This window comes from Nicrophorus vespilloides, unplaced genomic scaffold (assembly GCF_001412225.1).
Source record: "Nicrophorus vespilloides isolate i.1.1-1 unplaced genomic scaffold, Nicve_v1.0, whole genome shotgun sequence".
In the NCBI taxonomy this organism is placed as follows: domain Eukaryota; kingdom Metazoa; phylum Arthropoda; class Insecta; order Coleoptera; family Silphidae; genus Nicrophorus; species Nicrophorus vespilloides.
Genome location: NW_017099081.1, coordinates 29494 through 56398, shown reverse-complemented (window position 1 = coordinate 56398; position 26905 = coordinate 29494). Strand labels below are relative to the sequence as shown.

Genomic DNA, 26905 nt, shown 5'->3' with positions numbered 1-26905 from the left:
ATTAAATCAATAATTAACATTGTAGAAGAATACTCAATTATATTATATCATATTATATCTCAATTTGGTGAATAAATTAAGAATAGGTGCGTATTATATACAAATTTTAATATTATCACAAACTTTCGTGTTAAATCAAGAATTAACATTCTACAAGAATACGCAGAAGCTATGGATGCGTACTATATATGAATTTCGTGATAAATTAAGAATAATTATGGGTGCGTATTATATACGAATTATAATATTGTCACAAACTTTCGTGTTAAATCAAAAATTCACATGGTACAAGAATACGAAAAAGCTATGGATGCGTATCATATATGAATTTTGTGACAAATTAAGAATGAGGACTGGTGCGTATTATATACGAATTTTAATATTATCACAAACTTTCGTGTTAAATCAAGAATTAACACTGTACAAGAGGCAAAACCAAAAAAAAATAAATTCTAATTTGATCACTAAAATTAGCTCTCAATCGCGTATTTGTGTAAATGCATACAAATAGGTGCGTATTATATACGAATTATAATGTTATCATTAAACACGCTTACATTAAAGATTTTAAAGTAAAAAAAACATTTCTAATACAACCTTCATTTTCAAATTAATTCAATATAAAATGTTTTTTCACTTATAAATCTTACTTACTTTATAAATATATATATTTAAATCCAGCAAATCCATTAATTATTTTCATTCTGTGTAGGTTTTCCCTGCGTAAACGATTTTATTATATATTTATTCCGCATTTATAAACTAATTTAAATCCTGCAGATCCATATATTATTTCGCTGTGGGTTGGTTGCCCTTGGTGACCAGATGTTCTCAATAACAAAAGGTAATTTCTTTGGAGACCGACAATGCTGAAAACGTGAACCTTATATGTATAGTATTAATTTATGTAATGAAATTGAATGCGAATACAAATATAAAATGTACAAGAAGAAACGCCGCCTTTCAACATATCCTTTCCGCAATTCCATTAATATAAAATGCAATTTATTACACATTTCCGTTAAATATTAAAAAATTTTGAATACTGCTTATTTTGATCTTAAAATTTAATCTAATACAGTTGCACGTTATTTGAATGGGTGATTTGTGAAATTGCAATAGAATAATAAAACTTAATATGATATTAAAAATTGTACGTTCGTGTGAACGTACATATGATTTTCTTAACTAGTAAAGTTTTATAACCAATTATGTGGAAATAAATACTTCATACTTTTATAATGAAAATATTTATAAGATTATATATAAATTTATGCAATAAATTGAACGTAATTTATCTTGAATTTAATTGAAGTACATTAATCAATTTAAATGACACGTAACTGCTCTTAATTATGAGTTTGAAATTGCAATTCAGTTTTTATTTATTCCTCATTTCATTCCATCTCATTAACTGTAAGTAGAGACGTCTATACGGTTTACTTAATAATTAAAAGTGTCTAAAAATAGAATCCGTTGAAGTCGAGTAAGTTTTACGTAGGACGTTTTTCCTGCTAATCATGAATGTGTCACATTTTTATTTTTGCAAAAAAAAAATCGATAACAAACACTTCACAATGTTGAGTGTTTATGAAGTGAATGAAAACATTAATCTTATAAATTTTGCAAAATAAAAAATCAATACATTTATCAATTATTTTGGAATTTTTTGTACTTATTTGCAACTATCGCATTTATTCAATGAAGAAAAACGAACGAGAACAATTTACTTTATAGATTTACACAATAATCTCCCAGTTACTTATCACAATCAGTGTAAAGTAAAATGTTTTCTTACTAAACGTTTTTCTAATTTAATGTTCTAGTTGACATGTGACATATAAATGACAGTCAGATACTTAATACGTGAACATTTGTCAACTGTCAATTCCGTGCACCTGAGAAAGTCTACTTATATAATTGACAGATGTCAAGTAAAAAAATATATACAGGTTATTTTTGGAGAAAAAAAACATAGATTTGTAAATAAAAACATAATCTGACATTCAGGTGTAGCAACTGCTATATAAAATTGACACGTGAGCAAATGTCAATGTTCAAAATTTTGGATATTTTTGTATTTACTTTCATTACCAATATTTATATATAATTTATATTTGTTTTCAGTTTTTCACGTTTTCAAATTAATCTTAAATAAATGTTGTAGTCAATGTAAGCACTTTTTGATCTTTAAAAACATGGAAGACATAAATCCTACTTCTTGGTAAAACTTAACATGTGTTTCTTTCGGAATTTATGTACTTCGAAATAGGGCAATGAACCATTTTTGAAGACATTTTACATGACATTAATAGCAAAAGGTCGTATGCCAAATATAATCATGAGGATGTTGATTATTTCTTTTTTCCATAGCAAATATTTATATTTTGAGGTTTTACTTCCGCGAAATAATACAGATAACACAATTATTACAATTTACTTATTACTTTAACTTTCACTTATTTTTATTCTTTAGATACAAAATTTTGTAGAACATTTTTATCCATTTTGATAGATTAGTACAACAATACCTCGCATAATACGGATAATCAGTTTCGTCAATATCCGGATTTGTTGTAACCGGACTAATCGAGGAACATACAAAGAAAATACAAAAAATTGTAGAACATTTTTTTCCATATTGATAGTTTTGTACAGCAATACCTCGCATAGTATGAGGTAATTAGTTTCGTCAATATCCGGACTGTTTGTAACCGGAGTAATCGAGGAACATACATGAAAATAAAAAATTTTGTAGAACATTTTCATATCGACAAATTTTTACAGCAATACCTCGCATAGTACGAGTAATCGAGGAACATATAAAAAAAATACAAAATTTTGTAGAACATTTTTTTTCAAAATTGATAGATTAATATAGCAATACCTCGCATAGTACGGGTAATCAATTTCGACAATATCCGGACTGCTTGTAACCGAACTAACCGAGGAACATACAAAGAAAATACAAGATTTTGTAGAACCTTTATTTCCATATTAATAGATTAGTACAGCAATACCTCGCATAGTACGGGTAATCAGTTTCGTCAAAATACAGACTGCTTGAAACAGACTAATTGAGGAACAAACAAAGAAAATACAAGATTTTGTAGCACATTTTTTTCCATATTGATAGATTTGAACAGCAATACCTCGCATAGGACGGGTAAACGAGGAACATATAAAGAAAATACAAAATTTTGTAAAACATTTTTTTCCGTATTGATAGATTAGTACAGCAAATAGCATAGTACGGGTAATCAGTTTCGACAATATCCGGACTGTTTGTAACCGCACTAATCGAGGAACATATGAAGAAAATACATGATTTTATTTTGATTGCGATTTAATCAAGAATTTTTATGATCTTTCTTCATATTTATTCCCACTTTTCTCAATTTGAAATATAAATTTTAAAAAATATTCGTAAATCGAGAACTGTCCTTAATATAACTAAAAATTAATAGAATGTAAGTTAAACAAAAGTTAAACTTTGTTGTATATCTCAAAATATTAACAATTTTTCATATTTATTCCCATTTTTCTCATTTGCAACACTTCATAAAGCGAGTCATGTAGGTGTCAATTTATATAAAAATTGTACGTTCATATGAACATCAAGTACGTTGGTGCGAACTAATACGATTAACGTACAATTAAAAAAAAGCTTATGTAAATATGTTTTGATGTTGATAATATACCGAAAAACAAGTAGGTTTTATTCATATTTTGAAAAATTTAATGAGCAAAAAGGAAATTACAAAAATTAAACAAAATTCCATAGATTTCATGCAAAAATATTTATAATTAAATTTACTAAACGTTATTTTGTATTGTTAATAAAAATCCAAAAGTAATTAACAATATATATTTAATGAAAAATATAATACAACAAAAAAAAATGATTCAAGACTTTCTACTTTCTAAGCGAACAATATGCAAAAAAAGAGTGTTATGTTGTACTTTTAGTGCGTTTGTAGAAGAGATTCACTTTGCGAATGCTTCTTTCAATTTCCAGATGGACGGAGAAAGAATACTGACCCATTAACATGCAGCAATTAAATAATAATCGCGTAGCGCAAATAATAAAATAAATGCGTGTTCGATCATCAAGAAACAAAACGAAAAGCGAGATTTCCATAGAGATTTCCATCGCTAAGGCCTTTCAAAAAAAAAAGAACCACTCATCATCTCGCAGTATATCTCCAACGTAATTGAATGGACGTTAGTGTTAAACCGCAACTATCGCAATTATTCAATGAAGAAAACCGAACGAAAACAATTTACTTTCTAGATTTACATAATAATCTTCCAGTTACTTTTCACATTCACAATAGTGTGAAGTGCAATGTTATTTTTTTGTTCGCTAATTTAATGTTATAGTTGACATGTGACATTTAAATGACAGATGTGAGCAATTGTTAACTGTCAATTCCATGCATCTGTCAATTAGATGTCAAGTTAAATCATATGTAGGTTATTTTAAAAAAGAAAAAATATAAATTTGTAAATACAAAAATAATCTAGTGACATAAATGACAATCAGGTGTACCAACTATTATACGTAAATGACAGCTAATCAAAGTCAATTCTATTTCGAAATGGTCAAATTGTATGATAATAGTTGTTGGTAAACCTAAAAGCGTATTTATTAAAATGACAGATAAAAAAATATTTGTTGATTCTTAAACAAAATTAAGTGAGAAACTTACTAAGAGAGACAGATAAATCATGTTATTATGGAACACTTTCTTTCTTCCCACTGTTCATAGTAAATAATGATATACAAAAAGAGATTTACTTAAATCTGTAGCACGTTTAACGTAATTTATTTGCGAAAGTGAAATATCAGGATCGTAAATGTACTTTCTACGAGATAATGTTTATTAAACACCACAGGATATTTCATAAAATGTTAAAACCGTAATAACAGCAAATGTTCATTTCATAAACTGTTCAAAATGTCAGCGAAATATTGCATGGCATAAAAAAAATGTTATTTTGTAAATTAGTTTCTTTCAATTATGTGATTATTTTAGAGCGACATTTCCGTTCTAATTTATTAAATAACGTATTTCTTTTTATAAACTATATTATTAAAATATTTAATTAAAAACGTTTTAATGATTTTTTTTTTATTAATTTATTATAATTTGCAAATTATTAAAAAAAATAATTCATTTTATTACAATTTTATTATTCAAGTTAAGAAAAACACAAATAAAACACCGAACTTCCTATTTCCTTTATATAATAATAGAAATCAAAGTGAAAATCTATCAAAGTTTATAAATTATTTCCATACAAATTATACAATCGATAATTGGCCTATAAATGGGACTAATTAGTTGAATTTGTTCAGAAAAAAGAATACGAACAAAACAAAACGCAGGAAACGGATATTTATGTTTCTATATATCCATATTTAATGCAGAGAAACGGAATCAAACATAATTATAATACTTAGAATAATAACAAAATAATTATGAAAAATTATAATTTACAATATTTATATTTTTTATTTTATAAATTATGTGAAAGTAGTAAATCTTGTTAGAAAATTTCTCAAATGAATATTTGGATTTCATAAGTCAATGTCAACGATATGTCAAAATAGAATGTCATAATTATGTAACACATGACGCTTTTGTTTTGACAAGACGTTATGTGTCATGTAATATGTGTCAAAAACAGGTAAATTTTTGTAACGTGTCATCAATTTTACTGTCAATAGATACATTGCTAAAAAGTCATAATTTTTAACGTTATTTTTTATTTTAGAATATTATAAAATTTCTCAAATGAATATTTTTAGATGTATTGGATTTCATAAGTCAACGATGTGTCAAAATAGAATGTCATAATTATGTAACACATGGCAAGACAAGACAATATATTGTTTTGACAAGACGTCATGTAACATATGTCAAAAACAGGTAAATTTTGTAACGTGTCATTAATTTTACATTTATTTCAGAAATTTTGACACAAAATTGTTGCAAGAAAGGCAGAATTCTTAACTACAATTATCGAAATTATGGAATTGTTATCAAGTAAATATAACAACTTTTTTTTCTTGATTTTACAAAAGTTAAGAGTTTTTTAAAATTAAATTCAATTAACGTGTTTATTTTTAGTATATGACTCATAAACACAGTAAATTGAATAGACCATTTGAGTCGACTAAGTCGAAATAAGACAATGGCACTAGAAAAAACAAACTTATTGTACGTTTCTTTCCAAGTCCGTTCCGTTAGACGTTGTAACATGATCATGAAAAGGGAAGTTCGTGGGCGATACTTTCTGAATTGTTTTAATTTCCATAGAAACAACGAATAAATTAGTACAGTTTTTTTTATATAGTTAATTTAAATTTTACATTTTGTTTGATAAATATTGAAGAAAACTTAAAAATTTCTTAATTTTTTTTTTCTAAAATTTGTCTCTCATTTCCCAACTACAAACAGATTAAAGAACATTTACAAACAAATATGTATTATTGACATATTTTGTCATATAAATCACAATTTCTTATAAATTTTAATGTGTTTTTTTTTCTTCATTTCTGTTTTTTTCTGTGTTTATAATAAGAGATGCGAAGGCTCTGGAATCAGTTCAAGGTAATCACATTACTTCCTTCGTTTATTTTAAATAATAAAAACAAAAGTGCACGTACAATAATAAAAACTGCGACAATGGAAATGTTAATAAATAAATTACACTTATATTCATTGCATGATACCAAGGATGTCTGATTTACATTAACTAATTTAACATATGTAAAGGATGTTCAATATCATTGTTAAATTATACTAGTGAATACGATCAATATATTTATTTTTAACAATTTTTTATCGCAAAAACACTTTTATTATTTTATCTTTATAACAGTGATTAAGATTACAAAATCTATAAATAGGTGATTCAATTTTATTCAAGGAAAACAAACATAAATTGTTAATGTTTCTCTTATATTTTAGATAATTATATGATACATCTTTTTTTATCTATTATTTATTTCAAATAACTCAAAAAATTTCCAATTAATAATTTTAAACTTAATACAAACTTAGTATAAAAATAATGCTTTTTTACAAAATATAATTTATACAAAATAATTATTTACAATCAAACATGTTTATATTAAGAAATTGTCTAAAAAAAAATATTTTCTAATAATTTATTTGATTTAGAAGGGGAAAAAATCGAAATAAATGATATAATTTCTAACTGCTTTTAATTTGGGCACATTTTTATGTATTAACTATAAAGCAATATATAAGTTTCGTCATTTACAGAATTGACAATATAAAATTTTAACAAAAATATGTGATTTTTACAACATTTCTTTGATTATTTTCCAAACATTATAAAGTTGTATATAATTTTAATGTATTTTTTATATATATAATTACATTAACATAAATAAACAAAACATAAATGAAAAGAATTATTAAAGGTAAATTATAAAAGAAGATTTAAAGAATAACAACTTGTTAGAATATAAGTGTTTTTTTATAACATAAATTTAAAAACGTTCATTCAATTTTCGATGAAAACGAGGTGGAGTACGTAAGGGTTGGATGGAGTGTTTGTGTCAACCCTGTACACAGTGATGATGTAAAGCCTTAACGAAGTGAATCGAAGTTAATTGATGGCCTAATTGGCCTTTATTAGTTTGCATATCATCCAATAACGATCTGCTGCCCGTTTCTGTACCATATCTTTTATTGTATTATTACATTTTTTTTCAGCGTAAACTTACCAGTTCATTGGCGACGAGAGAGTCTGTGATATACTGTATCCAGAGGAGAGGATTCAAAGCCGGAGACACATTTTGGTCATATCCACTCGCGATGTATACAACGAACACGACATACACAGATGTTCGGTGAGACCGTTTGATGGGGAGGGAAACTCGAAAGATATACGAACTTCTTCTATCTTCAGCACACTCACCGCATATGCATGTATACAGATAGATAGCGTGCGTATGTGCAAACCGCGGGTTTTGTTTATTATTTTTCCGACTTTTTGGGTGGGATGGAGAGGCGAGCGTGAATCGTGTGCGCGGTTCGTGGTCGTACGGCGTCTTCGAAATGAGCCTCGAGCCTGGTCGAACGGTCGACCCTTTCGCTCCAATCCGATTTCCGTTTGCGCAAACGCGACCATCTGTTCCCTCTTTCGACCATACCGCATCCACGGATCCTTCGGATGGATACGAATTTTTCGTTCGCTTCGTAGGTTTTGAACAGCTGCGTTCACCCCTCTATAAAGAATTGTCCTTTTGTAACGATGAATAAATAATAGCCCTTTCAGGGTGTACTTGCATCAAGTTAACCTTCATCTGTACATTTCAATTATAAGTATACAGGTTTACATGTTAACAACTATATACTAATAGTAAATTAAGTAAATCATAGCTTAGTAAACTTAGATAAAATAACAGTAGATTAGGAAAAATATATAATCAAATGGAATTGTAACGTAAATATATGTAAATACAATTTTATTTATCAAATAATTATCGAAGAAAAGGAGTAAATATAAAAAGTTATTTTTTTTAAATATTTTTAAATGCATAATATAATTGTAAATTTTGTCCTAACCGAAAAAGTTAAAAGTAAATATTTAAGATAAGATACATTAAAATGTTAATATAAAGTTGAGAATTATATATTTTTTGTATTGAAATCTATCTATATAATTTATTTGTAAAAGAAGTCAAGTATTTCTTTTGTATGTATCGAGAAGTGTACATTTTAAAGTAACTTACTGTTTACATTTTGTAAATGGTGGATGCGCCGGGCTTTAAAAACGTCAAACGTTTTATTTCTTAAAGAATTCTTTCATTAAATTTATTCAATTTATAATTATATTAGTATTAAAATATTAAACTATATATCTTATAGTTAATGAGTATATACGTTTTGAAAGTTAAGCAATTTTTGTATGCAAGTGAGTGACAACTTGAGACAAAACTAAATTTATGACTGAAATGGAAAAGTCTGAAATTAATATTGAATTAAAAATACACAAACCTGAAATACTTTGTAGTCTACGGTCATGGCAAAGTGTTTTTTTTTTGAAAGAATACATGTAATAAAACGAATTTACTAATAATGTTATGATAGGCAACCAAAGTTTCATATTTGAAAAAAGTTTTATTAAAGAAGCCTATACGAATGAATATGACGTTAGTCTTTTGCAAAACGTCTAAAAGTGTCATTATATGGTTTTCCGGTTATGAAGATGCAAATCTTTGAGTATATTATTGGATATATTGTGAGTATAAGTAATGTATTTATGTATAAATCTATGAGATTCTTAAAATCTACAATCTCAAAGGTAAGAGACAATCGTATTTGTTATATTGTTATAATTTCAAAAAAACGTTAAGTATATATCTGTAGTAAAATTGTAATGCTTCATCCACACTAAGCGCGCCATGAAACGGACTTATTTTACAGTTGTACCAACTCCTATTGACGTCAAAAGACAGTTTAACTGTAATTACTCAATGTGCTTTGTTTTGGTCGTCTGTGTCACAAATATGCGATACGAATGTGTTAAGTTAGAAATTAAGACCAAATAAATGCATTGGGGTTGAATAATCAACAATTGGTGGCAGAAATATGGACGTAATAATAATAAAGTATGATGTAGTTGGTAGGCTTGAAATGTCATGTGTTTAAGCCGGTGGCAATCGCAAGCCCGACAACCGAAATCCCGACATTCGAAATCCCGAGTGTATCAAATCCCGATGTTCGAAATCCCGACTACCATAATCCCGACAATCAAAATCCCGACTATATCGAAATCCCGACAATCTAAAACTTAATAAGATTAATAATTGTTGTTATTTATTGTTAATAACATAAACTAATTTTATTATAGAATATTTCTTATTCTTAAGTTTTATAATGAATGAGACAACGAAAAAAAAATACAATAATAATTAATATTATTTATTGTTATTAAGAATAAATAACAAGAATTAATAATCGGGCAAAAGAGCCATCGTCCTAAGTCTTAAAAATATTTTTTTCAGTATCCGTCGTACCTATTAAAATATAGTAGAATAATATAAAATGTTATTGTAGAAATTATAATAATAAAAGACTGTCGGAATTTTGATTGTCGGGATTTCGATATATTCGGGATTTCGATACAGTCTGGATTTTGTTTGTCGGGATTTCGATACACTCGGAATTTCGAATGTCGGGCTTTCAATAGACGGTCTTTCGGTTGTCGGGCTTGCGATATAGACCCTGATTACGCAGCATAGCTATACAAATAATTATAAACTTATTATAAATAAATAAGCTTTATTTCTTCTGTATTTTTCTTATATAAATCTCTATATAAATATTTAGTTTATCAGTCAACTATCGGTTTCCACTTTGATATCAGCAGCATCCATTAAGAATTTGGTATTATTAGTATCACTGGGTTCGAGGATCGTCCTGTCTGCGACGGAAACACCGCAGCCTTCCTCGTTGTCTCCTACAATTGCACAAAAATAATTGCATTAAATTATACCTACACTTATACCTCTCATTTCGAAAATCAACTTTTCAAACTCCCCAAGTCTTCCTCTTCTTCGTCGAGACCGTGTCTCTTCATAAATCGAACTGCCCATCCATAAGAGGCTTTAAATTCTTCAGTGCCCAGAAGAGATTCTTTGAGCTCCAGAGCTTTCAGTTTGATATCGATGCGCGGCACGCGAATACCCATTTGCCTCCTATCGACAACCCATTTCACCAATGCATTTTCCAGGTGCGGAAAACTCGGCGGATGACCGCGACTCGCTTTTTTCTTTCGAGGCAACACCTGTATCGCCTCTTTGTTTTTCCGCCAGAATCGAACGTTCGACTCGTTCACAGAAAAGTGGCGACTCGCATCCCGATTGCCGTTCGTCTCTGCATATTCTATTACCAGCAGCTTTTCCGCTGCTGTATAACATTTCCTCGAATTCTTTTCTGAGGCTTAAAATAACAAATTGTCAAACTAAATGCCGAAAATTCGTATACGTAAATCTAAACAAAAGGTTCACTTATGGTAACCTCGTTTTGTATAAGCAGTTGGCGAAATGCTTTTGTGTCACGGTTGCATTTGTTCAATTTTTTGGATTACATTCGAGTATAATACGCACCTCGATTTGGTGATATTACTTGAGTGAAACTTGTACGTATTATACCCAATTTTACGTGTATTTAACAAATTAATACCTGTAATCATGGAGTTGTCATTGAGGTGGTATTCATCATAATTGTACTCGATCTTAATGTCTTCATTACCCATCAGTTCTTCACTACAACTGTAATACTCATTACTTAATAAATAGATAAAGACAACGTGTAAAATACCTTGTATCAGTCGATTGGTTCAGGTTTGTTTCCGGTTTGAAAATATCCGAGTTAGAAATTTCCCGATTTTCAATTTCCTGGTCGACAATTTCCGTTTTGATTTTTTCCGAAAAGTCCTGATTTAAAATTTCCGTGTTTTGATTTTCTTTGTCATGCAGATCGAGAAGTCTGTGACGCGTCAGAATAGCTTGTATTTCGTTTTGCGCGTATATCGATCGTTTTGTGGATAAGTTTTTCAATTGAACGGCGATGCTTTGTCCGAAGAGTTGAAATTCGTCCTGAGGTGGATAATTCGCAGATTTCAACCTCGACGAAGGAGATAATTTGATTTGCTTCGAATTCGATTCATACATCTCATCAATTTCCTGCATCGATTGCTTAATGCTACCGTTTTCAGATCCTTCCGAATTTTCACCTTCAATGTGGACCTCCTCAGTATCATCCTGCAAAATACACACATCAGAATGTGTTCATAATAATTTAAACAGCTCTTCAGTTTCAGAACAATGTTTATTTATCAGATGTACCAACTATTAAAGGGTGTCCCAAAATGAACTGATATTTTATTTTTTTTAATAAAACACTGTCCACATTCATATCATTAATTTTAGACTATAAATAGTTTAAAAACATCTCACGAACCTTGTGATCGAACAAATGCAATTCTTTCGTCAAAATTCGTTGAAGAGAGCTTCTGGAAATACCTAATTGTTGACTGCGACGACGGATTGATGTTGAAGGATTTTTTTTAAGACTTTCACACACATTGGCTATGATTTCGTTAGAACGAGCAGTACGAGGACGGCCTATGCTTTTTATGTTTTCAACTGAACCGGTCGACTTAAATTTCTTGATCAAATTCACAACGGTGTTACGAGTAGGAGCATTACTATGACCAAACAAAGTGCGGCATTTGCGAACAGTTTCCGCAAAATGTTCACCAGTTTTTAAATGAATTTTTATAATTTCTTCGCGTTGTTCGACCGTGTACCTTTCCATAACTTAACCTCAACGTCTCTCAATGTTTACTAATGAAAGCATATACAAAACTCTATTTTAGTTTTTTCACGAAAAAAAAAATGGCGGCAAATTTAAAATGTCAGTTCGTTTTGGGACACCCTTTACATACACATTACAAATGCCATGTTGGGCTTTATTTTTAATTAAATTATTAACTGACATTTATTCATTATGTATAATGCGCACCAAGTATAATATTCAGTGGATTATTAGCTGCATTTACATATTCGTGGCTTAAATCAACATTGCCCGGTTGAAATAACTCGTACAGTCCCATTTCTTACCGAACCTTTTACTGAAGACAACTCTGGAGGTTGTTCAAGTACTGCAGAAAATGTTAATGGTGCCTTCCTAGAAATGCTCAGTTTCCCACTTTCCTTGCAGAAGAATTTCGTACATCTTACATCTCCTTATATTATTCGGATCAATTTTTTTTCAAAGCCGCCGTTTAACATCTTCATCCGTTAAAGAATCATCTAGAAACGTTCAGAGTCCACTTTGATGTTCTTGAATTTACTTCTATCCTTCTAAATTACGATTACGATACTTTGTAAGAATGATCATCAACAACGAAATTAATTACATATATTTCGTTTCGTCTCATTTCAAAAGAGTTCATAATAGGAAACCAGCAGAGTTTCGACAATAGACGAGATCAGAGTTCACGCCGAACTGTCGTTCGTTTTTTTTTGATTTTCATAAGGAACTGCTAATAAGTGGATCTCAAATTTATGATTTTAAGTTTAACATTGGGAATTTGCAGATTCTCGATGTTCATGTTCATCATTCGATGATGTTTCGCCATCCGCATACACGCTCCTCTCTGTTCCTGTAAAGATCGTTGTTGGTGTCCCACAGATACTCTGATCCTTGTATAGTTCCACGAATTTTCTCCTGCCATTTCACGGCCATCTGTATTACTGTGTATTAGGTGCAATTACAAGAGTCCGGATTATGAACGTCATCTGTTTTATTTATTGCGCACACATCACTGCACCACTTCACTGGTAATCGGATTTTCACTGACCCAAGGGGGGCCCAAGGTTCATACAAAATCTTTATTTTGCCAAGAGATGGCACACCAATCGTCTACTGTTGTCTTCTTTTAATTAGTACAGTAAAACCTTTTTTGTACGGTAGATAGGGACCGCATAAAATAAACCGCACAAAAAAATCGTAAATTTCATAAATACTTACATATAACAAATAATTTTGTACAAGATATTACAGAAACTACGTCAAAGATTTACGAGATACATGAGAAAGTGCAAAGAAAATAAATAATTAAATTACACATACTTGATCCGGGCAATGTCCACCATCATCAATGACTTTTGCTAGTACTTTACAATAATTCTTAGCTCCTGTTTCATCGGCGGACGCAGCAGCCTCGCCTTGTATCTTCACATTGTGCAGTGCGTAACGTCGTAAAAATCCAGTTAACCAGCTCTTGCTCGCAGAAAATTTCAGGTTATCAAAACAGGATGAGGAACTAGATGGTTCTAAATCCTTTAGCTGGTTGAAATACTCTCTGGCTTTTTCTCTAATTAAATCTCCGTGAATGGGAATCCCTTTGTTAGTTAAATCTTTCATCCAAAACACGAGAGCCTGTTCCGTTCTCTCTATTACAATATTTCTTGAATATGATGCCCTTCTACTGCTTTCGTTTGTTGCACTATTAATAGATTCATTTATTTTACTCGCACGTTTCTGTATAGCTCTTATAGTGGATTCACCTAATTTAAATTCGTTAGCAACAGCTGTGGATCCTTCACCATTTTCTAGTCTCTTTAATATTAGAATCTTTGTTTCTAATGGAATTGTCTTTCTTTTCACTTTTTGGCTACAATTATTCATTTTAGCGTGTACTTCATCCGTCTACAAATAAAAATTATATACAAATAGAAAAAAAGTAATTTATTTACCTTTAATCTCACTATAAAATGAATCCTAAATCAAGCGAGTCGTGGTTACAACTTGGAATACGAAGCGTCAAACGAAAGCTCTGTTCATAACAAATGAACAGAGCGCCTTGGAGTGTACAACCTGATGTTTCAAAACAAAGATGGCGGCATACCGGGTGTATAAAGCCACCTTGATCGACTAACAAATAAAAATCGCACAAAACAAATCGCATAAAAACAGGTTTTACCATATGTTGTATATTTTTATAGGTTATTTTGACAAATAATGGTAAACATATCAACTGTTCAGACTTTGCTAATATTTGTGGTTAGACGCAAAAAAAAACAGAATAAACAGAAGATTTGCAAAACATAATATATTTTTAGAAATATAATAAAATATTTGTTTTTGTATTTGTATTTGCACAGGTTATTTGCTTGCATGCAAAATTTCATCACAGGAACTCCTTTATGTCTTCAATTTTAATCCGCAAATCATCGTCGTTCGTCGGATTATCTAAATCGTCGATCTTTAAACCGAAATTTAAGGGTGCTTGAATTAGTGGGCTGCTATCAATCACTGAAACAAATAAAAAAAAACATTAAATTATGAATTAAAGAATTATTTTATACTACATTCTTCTAATAATATTTTGCCAAGTATTTAAAAAATATTTAATTTACTTTTGTCTGGGTCGACGAAGGGCCAACTCGTTGTCGTTAATTTAGCAGGAGTAAGATTAAGATTAAGGACTTCGTATTCGTTAGAAGGATTGTTGTCTTCTGTACTTTGAGAAGAGTTCAACATCCGGGCCCGTCTTCTGCGAGCTGCAGATGCCGCGTTTCTTTTTCTCCTCGCCAAGCGAGCTTCCTGGCTTTCGTAGGCTCGACTCACGGCGTGCCTCTCGAGGTCCTTCTGCCGCAAACGATCCAGCGTCTCCTGACTCTGTCTCGCTCTCCAACGATTCACCCTCTCCCTGTTCAACCTCTGCTTCCTCTGTCCCGGCGTTTCCACCACTTGATAATCGTACATTAGGTTACTGCAATTTCCCATTCACAGAATACATGACATGTACTACACAGACAACGCTCAGTTAACGTACATAATTGCATAATGCATACATGAAACTACTTAACGTTCGGTCAATCGGTGGTTATCATGTACGTTAAGTGAACGTTGACTGTACTATATAGTTGATAATACACAAATACGTACTTATATTCATCAGATTTTTCACTGCTCATCGCTATATTAAATTCCATTTGGTCTCTACGATTCAGATAATTGTATTTAGTTATAAATCACATATAACAATCATACTAACGATTACCTAGGCACTTTAGCCACTGAAGTTAGTAAGGATGTTTGAGCGGTAGGTCTCACATCCACTTCTTCGTATTCAATCTTTATGTCATCTGCCAGTATCATGTTTTGCGTTTCATTCGCTTTGCTAAAAACATTAATCTTTTAATTAATATTAAATTTACTAAATGAAACTTATACACGAATTACATTAGACTTGAATGTAAATTACCTGACAACTGATTTTGGTATACTTGGAGCAGACAGGTCCTGTGCGGATTCAACACATGCGTCCTCGCATTCAATTTTAATATTCACTTCAGAAATGTTACTTTGTATACTGCAAATAATGAAAATAATTAGTAAACTCATTTTGTTTATATAATTGTTCAATTGTTTACCTAAGATCTTCGGGCATACAATTAACATCGTGATGTTGAATCGTTACCGAACTTAAACCTGATGACTGGACGGACGTTTCTTTTACTTCTTGATCTTCACATTCGACTTTGACGCAAACTTCGCTCAAATCCTGCTTTTTACTGGTATTACTACAAGTGAAATTATAGTCGATTAATTGACATTATAATACAATTAATAATAACAACGTTGTTATGGTAACAATTTTGATATTGTTTTATTAGTTACCAAATGAAGTGCGTTTATTCTCTAAGTAAATCTAGAATCCAAATTCGAATTAGATATAAAGTATCCTTACCTAAGATCTTCTGTTCTCGAAGTCGGTGTGTTTCCATCGAAAAGCCTTTGGTTAATTGCATCCGTTGATTGATTTTCATCAACCTCTTTGCGTTCAACCTTGATTTCAGTCGCAGCAATTTTTCTGGTTTTGTTCTTTTTGCTATAAATAAATATATATAGTAAACGACATTTTTTTCTCGATTTATTCCAAAAAGTCAAGTTTTTCAAAATCTATATTTTATTACAACAAATAGATTTTTTTTGGGTTTAAAAATGAAGTCTTTCCAATTATTATAGGCAACTTTATCAAGTCGCAAATTAATTTTAGTTAAATGTTGATTGATCTTTGAGGCTATATGTGGCAAAAAAAAAGTTTATCACATACTCGTATTTATAAACGTGATCCTTGTCGCTTTTGATGACTACAAATTCCTCCGGTTCGCTGCAAAAAAAAATAAAAAAAAAACAATTATAGTGAAAATGTTTCTATGAATTTGAATATGACACATTTGGATGGGCCTTCAAACCAAGAAGAAGAGAGAAACCATCGGTGATTCTCGTACATCTTCGGGGTTTCAGCAAAGAATCTAATAATAAAGATACCTGTGTTCTTTCTTCGCAGATTTCGGACTTCCAAGTGAATTATTCTCATCCGAGGTGACCCATCTGGAGCAGACTTTGTTAAACTGCAAGTGTTCCCTGACGACTTCGTGAAGCAGAGAACGTGAAATCTGCGGGAAATGTTTGCTCAGTTCGGTCATCGTGATTCTTCTGTTCTCCACGATCCTGCTCTTCACCTGCTCCAGCAAATCGTCGGTGACCAACGAAGGACGACCGCTTCTCTCGTCGTTCTCTACGTTCGATCTGCCCTTGCTGAACATCCTGCACCACCTCCTCACCATCCCATCGCTCATAACGTTCTCCCCGTACACTTCGCACACCTGTCGACAGATCTCCGCAGGTCGTACATTCTTCGCGTTCAAAAATTTGATTACCGAACGTATCTCGAAGCTTGTGGGATTTTCGATTCTCTTGCTCATTTCAGGTCGAAAATGAGATTATCATTAATTGGAATGAATAACAGCTGGAGGTGATATAACCTACACGATCATCGAAGAGGGCGCGGGTAATCTGCGCGGACTCAATGCGCAATCGGAACTTTCTTTCTGGACATGCCTCGTGCATCCATTTATCTGACTCGTCCGCATGCAAATTGTATACAGTGTGACTCACTTAAGGCAATTTACACGTTATATATCATTAAAAACGATTAACATAGCTTTAGTATAGTCAATAGCAATATAAAACAAAGTATGTTATAATAATAAGAGTGTCTTGGCAACAAACCGACGAAAATAAACATATGTTTCATCAAGATGGCGGATTATGACAACTGTCAACACTCTTCATAATATACTATAGCATTACAGACATTGAAATTCGTTTCTTATTATTATTTAATTCATTTTAAAATTGATAAGTTCGTGCGTACTATTGCACAAAAACTTAATTTATACCAATAATATTTACTATATAAAAATTGAGATTAGTTTGCATTACAGAAATATATTACAATGACCAAAATACTATCAAAATACTGTCAATATCCCGCATAGTCCGGTTTGAAAATTTTAAAACAAATCCGATTACCCGGACTATACGAGATATTTCTGCAATTATATTTTTAATGTTATTTCATATTAATATGAGACTTCTAAAACGTGTAATGCAATCATTATTGAAATTTAATTACCTGTTTTTAATCATGGCTTTCTTTAAATCATCTTCTTGTGATGAATTAATGCAAAATCGTTTGAGCAAGCTGTACATATGCAGACTGATAGAAAATATTACAATGGCAGCATTACGCCGTGGGAATTGGTTGGATTTCATATACCGCATAAAAAAAATCGCATAAAAAAGGACCGCACAAAAACAGGTTCTACTGTACATATAAATATAATATATTTTCATAAACATAATACAATTATACAAACTTCATCACGTCATTAATATCGGTGGCAATCACAAGCCCGACAACTAAAATCCCGTCTATCGAAATTCCGAGTGTATCGAAATCCCGACTACCATGATCCCGACTATATCGAAATCCCGACAGTGTTTTTTATTATTATAAATTTCTACAATAACATTTTTATGGTAGTCGAGATTTCGATACAGTCGGGATTTCAATAAACGGTCTTTTGGTTGTCGGGCTTGCGATATAGACCCCTTTAATATAATTCACAAATATTAGTGGTTTCTTCCATTTAATTCCTCGGTCGGACTATCACACTGCAAATAAAAACAAAATCGTAAAATAAATATTTCAAATAATAAGATGACTAATTAATAATACTAAATATTAAATTCTCTACATAGCAATCAAAATCTAAAAACAAAATTTTAATAATATTTACAAAAAAAATAACAATTTATTAAAATTAATAAATAAATTGTCTTACATTTCATAAATATCCAAATTGCTGTTTATGATTGTTTGAATTATTCGACCTTAGTAACATCATTCAATTGTTTGTTTCGTGTTTTATACATTCTGCTACAACGAAAAATTTGATGTAACAACAAACAAATCTATACTACATAAAGTAAAATACAGTGCAACGTCTTTTATTTAATGTTTCAAAAAAATCAGGAATGAAATGAGACCAAAGACAAAATTAGTACCTTTCTGTAATGCAGTTTAAAACTGTTAATTATCACTTGGAGAAGCAAAGTCATCAGAATTCACTAATAAATTGTTTTATTTTAATTTGCCATTATTCTTTTCTCGCTACAAGACGTTTCTTTCATCGCGCAAGCCATTCATCAGACGCTATACATTCACCCTCAAGTTTTAAGTCTTTAAAAAATTTCTCTACGTGCAATTTCAAAACATTTCTGGACTATCTTGTAAACTTCGTTTTTCAACAAACCAGACGTACAAACAATCATCAACTGACATATTTTTTCCGAATCTCGATTTCTTCCTTTCCAATCTGCAATTTCTGTCTACTTTATCCAAGAAAGATCGTAGTTTTCCCTCATCTGCCATACATTCCCGTATCAAACCTAATTCGCGTTTCAGTTTTGTCATTGTTACACCGCTCTATTATACTAAGATTTTCTTTATTAATGTTTTCCACTGCCCTTTGAAATAAATGATTCATTTTTATTCTGCAATAAACACGGCAGTTGTTATAAAAATATTTAGAGATGATTTTAAAATATATAACGAACAACAATATCTTATTCAATCCGCTCCGAATTTTAACAAAAATACAAAAAAAAATATAATAAATTATAAAAATTACCTAGGAAGTCTTGATTTTGCTATTCTTCGTAGACACAGCCGTTGCGGGGCAACAATACACGAATCTCTTGTTACGTTCTTCATCGCATTTGTTCCATCATCCTCGCATTCTACCTTGATTTTAGCACTTGTTCTGTAAATCAAAACATAATATAAAATAAGTAAACTAAAATTGTAAATTTTATCTGAAAATAAACATTTAAATATTTAAAACAAATTACCTGAGAGCTTTAGGTATACCGTTTCCTGCATCATGCGGTGTCATTACTAAATTTGAAATTTTTATCTTTTGTTCTTCGCATTCAACCTTCAGACAAACATTAGTAAATTCTTCAGTTCCGTTGGGGTTACTGTAATAAATAGAAAGAAAATTAAATTAACCAAAATTGCACTTAAAATTTTCACGTAAAAACACTTTTAACTAGATTCAATTTAAAATATTCTTTTTTTTTTTCTATTTTAATTATGCATTACCTGCGAATTTTCAATTTCGTGTTCGTGGGACTTCCATCAGTAAGTTGAAAGGGAATTTCATCTATTCGATCGTCATCATTGCCTTCAAGTTTTACCACTACTTGAGTAACATTCTTAAGTTTTCTGTTATTGCTGCAAATTGAAGATAGTAGAAAAACTAAAGAAAATATAATATATGGAAAAATCAATCTTCAGTCGTTTTGATTCAATCTTTCAAATTATTTGATTCGATTGATGCGACATCTAGAGTTTTTCAGCCGAATTGGCAAATGTATAGTTATGAAAATTTCATGATCATTCCTAGAACTAGATAATTTTGCAAAAAGAAAGTTATATTGATACTTACTTATATTGATAAACTGTATCCTTTTTGCTTTTGGCAACGACTAATTCCTCACTGAAAATGAAATAACAATGAATTTAATTTAGTTAATCCAGTAGCCTTCTTTAAGAAAAATATAGTGAGTAGAATAATTTTGACAGATACAATCGGCAATACACGTGCATCATCGGAAAATAAACAAATTCAATTCAACAAAATTGATTACCTGTTGTCCTTCTTGGCGCATTTCGAGCTCGAAGGATTCGAGACCGAACTGTACTCCTCCGAGGCAACCCACCTGGTGCACACCTTGTGAAACAACAGGTGTTCTCTGACGACGTCGTCGAGAAGAGATCTGGAGGTCTGCGGGAAATTATTGCTCAATTCGGTCATCGTGATCCTGTTCTCGATGATCTTCCTCTTCACGTCGAGAAGATCTTCGTTGATTGTAGACGCTACATCGTCCTCGACGTTAGTCTTCTTACTGTTAAAAGTCCTGCACCACTTCCTCACCATCCCATCGCTCATCGCATTCTCCCCGTAAACTGAACACACCTGACGACTGATCTCCACCGGACGCACATTTTGCGCGTTCAAGAACTTGATGACCGAACGTATCTCGAAGCTGGAGGCATTCTCTATTACTTTGCTCATTTTAAAGTTAGAATTATCAGCACTATTGTAAGGAAGATCAAAATTTGATCTTGTCATGCGAAGGGTTGAACTGTGAATGTTCGTTTACCGAAAGGGACAGAAGTCTGCACAGTGAGTAAAGTGGCGCCTCGGAAGTTTCATCACAGAAGCTTGAACCAAAACAAATACTCATAACCTCAATACGTTATGTATACAACAGTTATATAACAATTAGCCAATCGTTGTTTGAATACAATAAAATTTATTATCTACATTTTCATAACAAAATAGTCCTTAGTGTACTAACTTTTATTGATCTCCCAAATATACATGAATTTATACAATTTCTTAGAAAAATAAACCTTTTAGAATAAATTGAATAATACTTGAAACTAACTAATTCAGATAAATTCTAAAAAATACTTTACTGTACTAACTTTTATTGATCTCCCAAATATATATATTTACAACATCAATTTATACAATTACTTAGAAAAATAAACCTTTTAGAATAAAGTGAATAACTAATTGAGATAAATTCTAAAAAATATACTTTTAAGAAATGTTATATAATTATTGAAATCTGTTATTCTTTTGAAGTAAATACTCATTAATGCGTAATTTCACTTATATAATCTCCCTTTCGACTAGAAAATATGAACTTTAGCAATATATGAATGCTCTAACTACAGTAACCTTTTGTCTTTTGATGTGCGAAGATGAGCTGTCTTGCACGTGTCAACACGTTTGAATCTTCGTAAACATCTTTATTTCATTTATCAGAGTTTCTGAAGATGTTGCATTAAATTTTGCAAAATCCCTGATTCAACAGTTGTGCATGATACTGGATTATCTTCACGTAGAGCTTCAGGATCTACGGTTATGGGACAACTTGAACGTGATTGATCTTCATCATTGGTCTTAAACATTCAGAAGAATGGTTCAGTTCTTCCAGTATCCAAATATTATGTAAAAAATTTCGAATCTCAACATTTTCTACATGTATATCTGAAATTATTGTAACTTTAGAAAAGTGAATCGGAAAAAAAAAATCAGACTTTTCAAAATTCAATTCAATAAATTTACTTCAAGTTTGATACGCACGAACTTATGATTCATCCTTATTAAGATTCTCACGCGACTCTTCTACTGCGCAATCTTCAACAGGTTCCTGGAAATCCCCTTCTTTAACACCTTCGTATTCAATATTGATATCATCTACTGCCCTCATTTGCTGCATTTCAATGTTACTAAAAACAATTATAATGATCCAATATTTTCAACTGACAACATAATTACTTACTCAAACTCATTGTCGTTACGCACATCATCTAATATAGTGTTTTCTTTCTTGATACTAAAATCAACTATATTTAGTTTACAGTTGAAAGCTAACATAACAGAATTACCAAAGCAATACGTCTTCTACATTGGTACTTCCACTAATGAGGGAAATTGGAGTGGATTTCCTTTGATCATTCACTATATACTTAGATTCTATTTTATGTAAAATGGCATAAATCTCAGCTTTGGCGTTGTTAAGATCTTCACCCGAGAATCGTTTTAATCTTGCAGAAATGCTGTTTATAAACTCATCATGCTCACTTTCGTTAGTTCTTTCCCTCGGATTTGAAAGAGTTACTGTTGTATCATTCGATACAAAATAGTTTGTATCTGTAAATGTAACAACAAAAAGTTATATTAAAATACCACCAACAAATAGGACTCTTCGAGTTATGGTGTATATAATATGTAAAGTTAATTATTCCCAAGAACTTTTTATGTAATTATCATTTAAAGTATATAATCAATCATAAATGTATACGAAACAACATTACATAAATTTTGTTCATACCTGTCGATGATTGCACATATTTATTATTTTCGTTCATATCTCTGTGGCATAGAACTGCTTCATTTATAATTCGGTGATTTGTTCTATTATTGTTTACTTTTTCTGCAGATATTTCAACTAACTCTGCATTATCAACGTAAGTTTCCATTTCATCAAAATCTCGTTGATCATTTACATCATTAAGAGGATCATTGTCAATTTCTCTTGTAGTTGATACATTTCTTCCAAGAAGAATATTGGAATCTATATCCTGAAAGCTAAGTTCTTTTCCAGCGCAATAATTTGGTGCTAAATACGTGCGTGTCGGAATTTTCTTCCAAAAGAAACCTGTTTCATCGACATTCACCATTTCTTCATCTTTATAAACACCCTTTCCAATCAGATCCTTCAATTCCTGCGGATATTTAACGTCGGTCTCGTTTTCCCCATCAAAACGGAAATTTTGAATGCCTGTGCGGTTTTTGAAACGGTAAAACCAACCTTGACTTGCTGTAAAAATATCGGCCACGTCTTCAGTATAATTACGTTGCAAATCTTTGTAAAGACTTAACGCTTTGGCTCTAATATCCATTTGACTTATAGGAATTCCCTTCTGATTCAAATCTTCTATCCATTTGTACAGAAGCCTTTCCATTTGCACCATTCGACCACTTCTGATTTTCGTTATTGCGTTCATCAAGTGATACTCCTTATCCTGCGCTTTTAGTTGATCTTTTCGTTTGATAAGTTTTCTAAGTGACGATTCCTCCATATGTTTATTCCGACCAATTTCAGCGTACGATGCTCCACCTTCGTGAAGCTTTATTATCTCCAGTTTCTGCTCGTTTGTTAACCACTTGCGTTTCTTTCGCACGGAAACGCATTCTGCTTTCGGATTCATGGTTTGTTCAAGCAACTTTTTAAATGTCGAAATTGTTGGAGACTACAGATTGAGCGGTTGAATACTCAGCCACGTGTATCAAGAACTAATACTTTTTGTTACTAATATTTTATTTGTAGTTGGAATCTCTGTTATTGATATTGGAGAGCAGAGCGGGAAGTAAACAAAACATACACTCATGCGCAAAATAATTCCACATGACATTAGACTTCAATAATATAGTTTGGTTATGTTTAATTACCAATCGGACTATGCGAGGTATTTCTATACTACAATCATTTTGAAGTAGGCAATTTCAACTGCACATATTCCTATTGATTTCTTACATTTTCTTATCAAAATTTACAGGTATATCAACATCACAGTAATAAATTAAAGACAATATTATTACAGGTAAAAGTTGGAATTGTCAATATTCAAATGTAAAAGTTTTCTTCTCCAAATTTATTTTTAAGTATTTTCAAAATAATTATGTATCTGACATATGAAATGACAGCAAAATGAAATGATAAAGCTTCTTTTATGACACCCTGTATATATTATAATACTTAAAAATATGTTTAAAATAATAAATAACTTAAGAAATATTATATTTTAATTATAATACAAGAAAATATTATTGGGAAATAAATCAATCGCTTATTATTTCCACTTTAATTGAAGGTTCCAAGTTAACATCACATTCTTCCATGGTTTTATCATCTTCTTCGATTGCTCCAATTTCATCCGGAGATTCGCACTTCATCGTAACGAATTCTGATTCGTCATAATCACAGTCATCTGCTTCATCTGAAATACAAAATTGTATGTTTTGTCACAATTTGATAACGTTTGAGATATGTAAACTGATACAAATTATTCGTTATACTTACTCATTTCACACTTAACGAATTGCCAAGTTCCAAACTCCCCGTTTTCAGGCTCAATATTTGTATTAATAACCCTACTCCTTCGTATCTTTCTGGAAAATAATGATTCGTTACAAAGCCGAATTCAATTCGTTACAAGAAATACCCTTTATGTTTGTCTATCAATTCTTCAATATTCTGTTTAAGCTTTGAGGCTGTGTCGTACGAATGTTGCCTCAATTTCGCAGCTATATCCAACGCAAAATAATAGAATTCGTCTTTGACGACGGGAAGGTTGGCTGGAGCTTTAACTTCATTCGTCTTCCTCCTTCGCTTATTCTTCGTCACGATTGTCGAAGAGTTCTTTAACTTTATCAAATCGTCGACGGTGTTTTCCTGCGTGGTTCTGTCCTGTAAGCAGAAACGTGGAGTAAATGAAAATATTGTTTAATATCGAGGATGTTTTCGTTACGGTTTGGACATGTGAGAAACCGGTGATTTTCGTCCTCGCCCTGAACCTGTAATACCATCCGCTGCTCGCGAGAAACGGTAGAACATCTCCGGCATGTTCGCCCCGTTTAATCTTAAGCTCCTCGTACAAACTCAACGCTTTACTCTGAACCTTCTCCATGGACAATTTCTCGTTGGTCTTCGAGCATTCGGAGATCCAGAGCTTGAGCAGTCTCTCCATCTCCTCGATAACGGAACCCCTCTTCTTGGAGACGATGTACGAATCGACGGAGCCCGAACTGATAACGTGATCCAATATTTTGATTTTGTCCTTGAGGATGGTCGATATTGTCGATCTGTTGAGGCCGTAAAGGGTGGCTATCTCGGATGTGGTTTGTCCCTGATCGGCAAGCTTAAGAATCTCGACTTTCGTCTGGAACGACAGCGATCTGCGTTTCTTCGTGCTGATATCCATTGTTGAGGTGTACATATGTGTTTATGTACTATGGTGAACTACTACAACACGTTACTCCAAAACAGCTGATCATCCGCTACGTTCGTATCTCCGAACGTTGCGTTCGTATCTCCGAGTGAAACATTCGTAACTGCGACTTTGAAGCGCTCAATTTAAAACAAAAGCAACGAAATGTATAATTCTTAAGTAATGTACACTGCATATTATCAAACAGGAAATGCGATAAACAGTTTTGAAAATAATCAAAACTTTCACTTCATGTCATTCGCATTTTAATTACAAATTTAGCATTCAAATTTTATTTGATCAAGAAACTATCAAAAAATATAGTCAATTATTTAGAATGTTACTGAAAATGTTTATTTTGTTTGCATTGATTGTATTCAAATGGTGAATTAACAAATTTATCAATGATATTTCTTCTCCATATAGATTATAGTAATAGTAAACTAACTGATGTACAGGCCCCTTTCTTTGTATGGATTTTCTCTATTTCAAATCAAGTGAAGTCTCAAATAAAAAATTGCTAGGTGTCATCAAATTAGTAAAAGTATTTTGTTTGCATTGATTGTATTCAAATGGTGAATTAACAAATTTATCAATGATATTTCTTCTCCATATAGATTAAATCATAGCATTTTATTCATTTCTTCAGTGTTAAAGAAATACAAGCCATATCCAAATTTAAATATTTGTCTTTAGTTTAGAACAAACAGATCCATTATCATTATTATCATTATCATTTGGGTTGTTACATAAGTCCGTTCGTTTTTTAAACTTTTTGAACGAATGTACACACATACTTACTGGCGTCAGCTTGCGTTTATTTAGATCTTTTGGAACCCACACATCAGCTCTATTGACGTAGCCTTCAGCGTGGAGATGTCTTTGAACTGTAACATGTGACACTTTGACAATGTCCGCTATCTCTCGCAGTGTGAAATGCGGATTCTCGTGCACTACGGTCATTATTTTGGCCGTGTCAATTGTTACAGGACGTCCGGAGCGCTCCACATCTGTAAGCTCGAATTCGCCGCTCCTGAACCGGGCATACCACTTTTGTACGACCCGATCGGTAACTGCTGATGCCCCGTAGCAATCGCATATCTCTTTGGCTGCTTGAGTTGCCTTTTTTCCTTTTCGATAATAATACAGCATGATATGCCGAAAATGCTCGTTTTGTTTTTCCATTTCAAAAACTAGATAGCAAAACTAAATAAACTATACACTGAAATATATAGCCTACAACTATCGTTATCAAAATATCAGCGTCAACGAGTGCGCACCATGATACGAACGGACTTACGTAACAAACAGTGGCGGAACTACAATGCGATTGGGGAGCGGATCTAAATGCGGT

At 31.6% G+C, this 26905-nt stretch overlaps 7 protein-coding genes across 14 annotated transcripts in view; all 7 read right to left on the bottom strand.

Moving 5' to 3' along the window:
- LOC108563973 (synaptonemal complex protein 1) overlaps positions 1-8141 on the bottom strand; it is a 48037-nt gene extending 39896 nt beyond the window's left edge. Inside the window, exon 1 of the mRNA XM_017922827.1 lies at positions 7766-8141. The gene's annotated coding sequence lies outside the window, so the exon portion shown is untranslated. The remainder of the gene's footprint in view (positions 1-7765) is intronic.
- A 2199-nt stretch (positions 8142-10340) lies between these two features.
- LOC108563980 lies at positions 10341-14559 on the bottom strand. Of its 4 annotated transcripts, none has more exons than XM_017922841.1 (6): positions 14315-14559; positions 13689-14267; positions 11370-11812; positions 11232-11314; positions 10575-10988; positions 10341-10506 (listed from the first exon to the last, which is right to left on the bottom strand). In XM_017922841.1, the coding sequence occupies exons 2-6, from the start codon at positions 14244-14246 to the stop codon at positions 10385-10387; spliced, it is 1620 nt and encodes a 539-aa protein (XP_017778330.1). In that variant the 5' UTR covers positions 14247-14267; positions 14315-14559; the 3' UTR covers positions 10341-10384. The 4 variants fall into 4 exon arrangements, with proteins under 4 accessions (XP_017778330.1, XP_017778329.1, XP_017778328.1 ...); XM_017922840.1 differs by having other exon boundaries at positions 11232-11320; positions 14327-14556; XM_017922839.1 differs by having other exon boundaries at positions 11232-11320; positions 14315-14555.
- A 153-nt stretch (positions 14560-14712) lies between these two features.
- On the bottom strand, positions 14713-17514 carry LOC108563968. Of its 3 annotated transcripts, XM_017922814.1 has the most exons (9): positions 16899-17507; positions 16681-16737; positions 16315-16455; positions 15998-16147; positions 15829-15936; positions 15625-15744; positions 15510-15563; positions 14978-15333; positions 14713-14873 (listed from the first exon to the last, which is right to left on the bottom strand). In XM_017922814.1, exons 1-9 carry the CDS (start codon positions 17333-17335, stop codon positions 14749-14751), a joined length of 1548 nt encoding a protein of 515 aa, XP_017778303.1. In that variant the 5' UTR covers positions 17336-17507; the 3' UTR covers positions 14713-14748. The 3 variants fall into 3 exon arrangements, with proteins under 3 accessions (XP_017778303.1, XP_017778305.1, XP_017778306.1); XM_017922816.1 differs by lacking the exon at positions 15998-16147 and having other exon boundaries at positions 16899-17506; XM_017922817.1 differs by lacking the exon at positions 14713-14873 and having other exon boundaries at positions 14984-15310; positions 16899-17514.
- Positions 17515-18483: 969 nt separating this feature from the next.
- Positions 18484-21227, bottom strand: LOC108563969. Of its 3 annotated transcripts, none has more exons than XM_017922818.1 (7): positions 20631-21227; positions 20429-20479; positions 20083-20214; positions 19830-19958; positions 19610-19741; positions 18761-18855; positions 18509-18590 (listed from the first exon to the last, which is right to left on the bottom strand). In XM_017922818.1, the coding sequence occupies exons 1-6, from the start codon at positions 21113-21115 to the stop codon at positions 18801-18803; spliced, it is 984 nt and encodes a 327-aa protein (XP_017778307.1). In that variant the 5' UTR covers positions 21116-21227; the 3' UTR covers positions 18509-18590; positions 18761-18800. The 3 variants fall into 3 exon arrangements, with proteins under 3 accessions (XP_017778309.1, XP_017778307.1, XP_017778308.1); XM_017922819.1 differs by having other exon boundaries at positions 18761-18852; XM_017922820.1 differs by lacking the exon at positions 18761-18855 and having other exon boundaries at positions 18484-18590.
- A 918-nt stretch (positions 21228-22145) lies between these two features.
- LOC108563967 lies at positions 22146-24009 on the bottom strand. Its single transcript, XM_017922813.1, has 4 exons — positions 22893-24009; positions 22447-22711; positions 22341-22394; positions 22146-22287 (listed from the first exon to the last, which is right to left on the bottom strand). Exons 1-4 carry the CDS (start codon positions 23770-23772, stop codon positions 22146-22148), a joined length of 1341 nt encoding a protein of 446 aa, XP_017778302.1. The 5' UTR covers positions 23773-24009.
- Positions 24010-24403: 394 nt separating this feature from the next.
- LOC108563966 lies at positions 24404-25770 on the bottom strand. Its single transcript, XM_017922812.1, has 4 exons — positions 25093-25770; positions 24787-25031; positions 24645-24733; positions 24404-24561 (listed from the first exon to the last, which is right to left on the bottom strand). The coding sequence occupies exons 1-4, from the start codon at positions 25558-25560 to the stop codon at positions 24404-24406; spliced, it is 960 nt and encodes a 319-aa protein (XP_017778301.1). The 5' UTR covers positions 25561-25770.
- On the bottom strand, positions 25587-26703 carry LOC108563965 (histone-lysine N-methyltransferase SETMAR-like). Its single transcript, XM_017922811.1, has 2 exons — positions 26353-26703; positions 25587-25691 (listed from the first exon to the last, which is right to left on the bottom strand). Exons 1-2 carry the CDS (start codon positions 26701-26703, stop codon positions 25587-25589), a joined length of 456 nt encoding a protein of 151 aa, XP_017778300.1.
- Between the last annotated feature and the right edge of the window lie 202 nt (positions 26704-26905).

What these genes read in the sequence shown, in the direction of transcription:
- LOC108563980 (XM_017922840.1), bottom strand. Translation starts at nt 14,246, where the DNA reads ATGAATAATTGTAGCCAAAAAGTGAAAAGAAAGACAATTCCATTAGAA. An exon ending in GTGGACATTGCCCGGATCAA is followed by an intron (nt 11,813 to 13,688) that starts GTATGTGTAATT and finishes TGTATTTTGCAG; the next exon opens with GATGATACTGAGGAGGTCCA. An exon ending in AACCAATCGACTGATACAAG is followed by an intron (nt 11,321 to 11,369) that starts GTATTTTACACG and finishes TGAGTATTACAG; the next exon opens with TTGTAGTGAAGAACTGATGG.
- LOC108563968 (XM_017922814.1), bottom strand. Translation starts at nt 17,335, where the DNA reads ATGAGCAAGAGAATCGAAAATCCCACAAGCTTCGAGATACGTTCGGTA. An exon ending in TGTATGCCCGAAGATCTTAG is followed by an intron (nt 15,937 to 15,997) that starts GTAAACAATTGA and finishes CATTATTTGCAG; the next exon opens with TATACAAAGTAACATTTCTG. An exon ending in ATACCAAAATCAGTTGTCAG is followed by an intron (nt 15,745 to 15,828) that starts GTAATTTACATT and finishes TAATGTTTTTAG; the next exon opens with CAAAGCGAATGAAACGCAAA.
- LOC108563969 (XM_017922818.1), bottom strand. Translation starts at nt 21,115, where the DNA reads ATGACAAGATCAAATTTTGATCTTCCTTACAATAGTGCTGATAATTCT. An exon ending in TGCGCCAAGAAGGACAACAG is followed by an intron (nt 20,480 to 20,630) that starts GTAATCAATTTT and finishes TTTCATTTTCAG; the next exon opens with TGAGGAATTAGTCGTTGCCA. An exon ending in GCAAAATCAAGACTTCCTAG is followed by an intron (nt 18,856 to 19,609) that starts GTAATTTTTATA and finishes TTTTCGTTGTAG; the next exon opens with CAGAATGTATAAAACACGAA.
- LOC108563967 (XM_017922813.1), bottom strand. Translation starts at nt 23,772, where the DNA reads ATGAATCCGAAAGCAGAATGCGTTTCCGTGCGAAAGAAACGCAAGTGG. An exon ending in GTAGAAGACGTATTGCTTTG is followed by an intron (nt 22,395 to 22,446) that starts GTAATTCTGTTA and finishes AGTTGATTTTAG; the next exon opens with TATCAAGAAAGAAAACACTA. An exon ending in CGTAACGACAATGAGTTTGA is followed by an intron (nt 22,288 to 22,340) that starts GTAAGTAATTAT and finishes AATTGTTTTTAG; the next exon opens with TAACATTGAAATGCAGCAAA.
- LOC108563966 (XM_017922812.1), bottom strand. Translation starts at nt 25,560, where the DNA reads ATGTACACCTCAACAATGGATATCAGCACGAAGAAACGCAGATCGCTG. An exon ending in TTGATAGACAAACATAAAGG is followed by an intron (nt 24,734 to 24,786) that starts GTATTTCTTGTA and finishes ATTATTTTCCAG; the next exon opens with AAAGATACGAAGGAGTAGGG. An exon ending in ATTCGTTAAGTGTGAAATGA is followed by an intron (nt 24,562 to 24,644) that starts GTAAGTATAACG and finishes TTTGTATTTCAG; the next exon opens with ATGAAGCAGATGACTGTGAT.
- LOC108563965 (XM_017922811.1), bottom strand. Translation starts at nt 26,703, where the DNA reads ATGCTGTATTATTATCGAAAAGGAAAAAAGGCAACTCAAGCAGCCAAA. An exon ending in ATAAACGCAAGCTGACGCCA is followed by an intron (nt 25,692 to 26,352) that starts GTAAGTATGTGT and finishes TTTTAAATTGAG; the next exon opens with CGCTTCAAAGTCGCAGTTAC.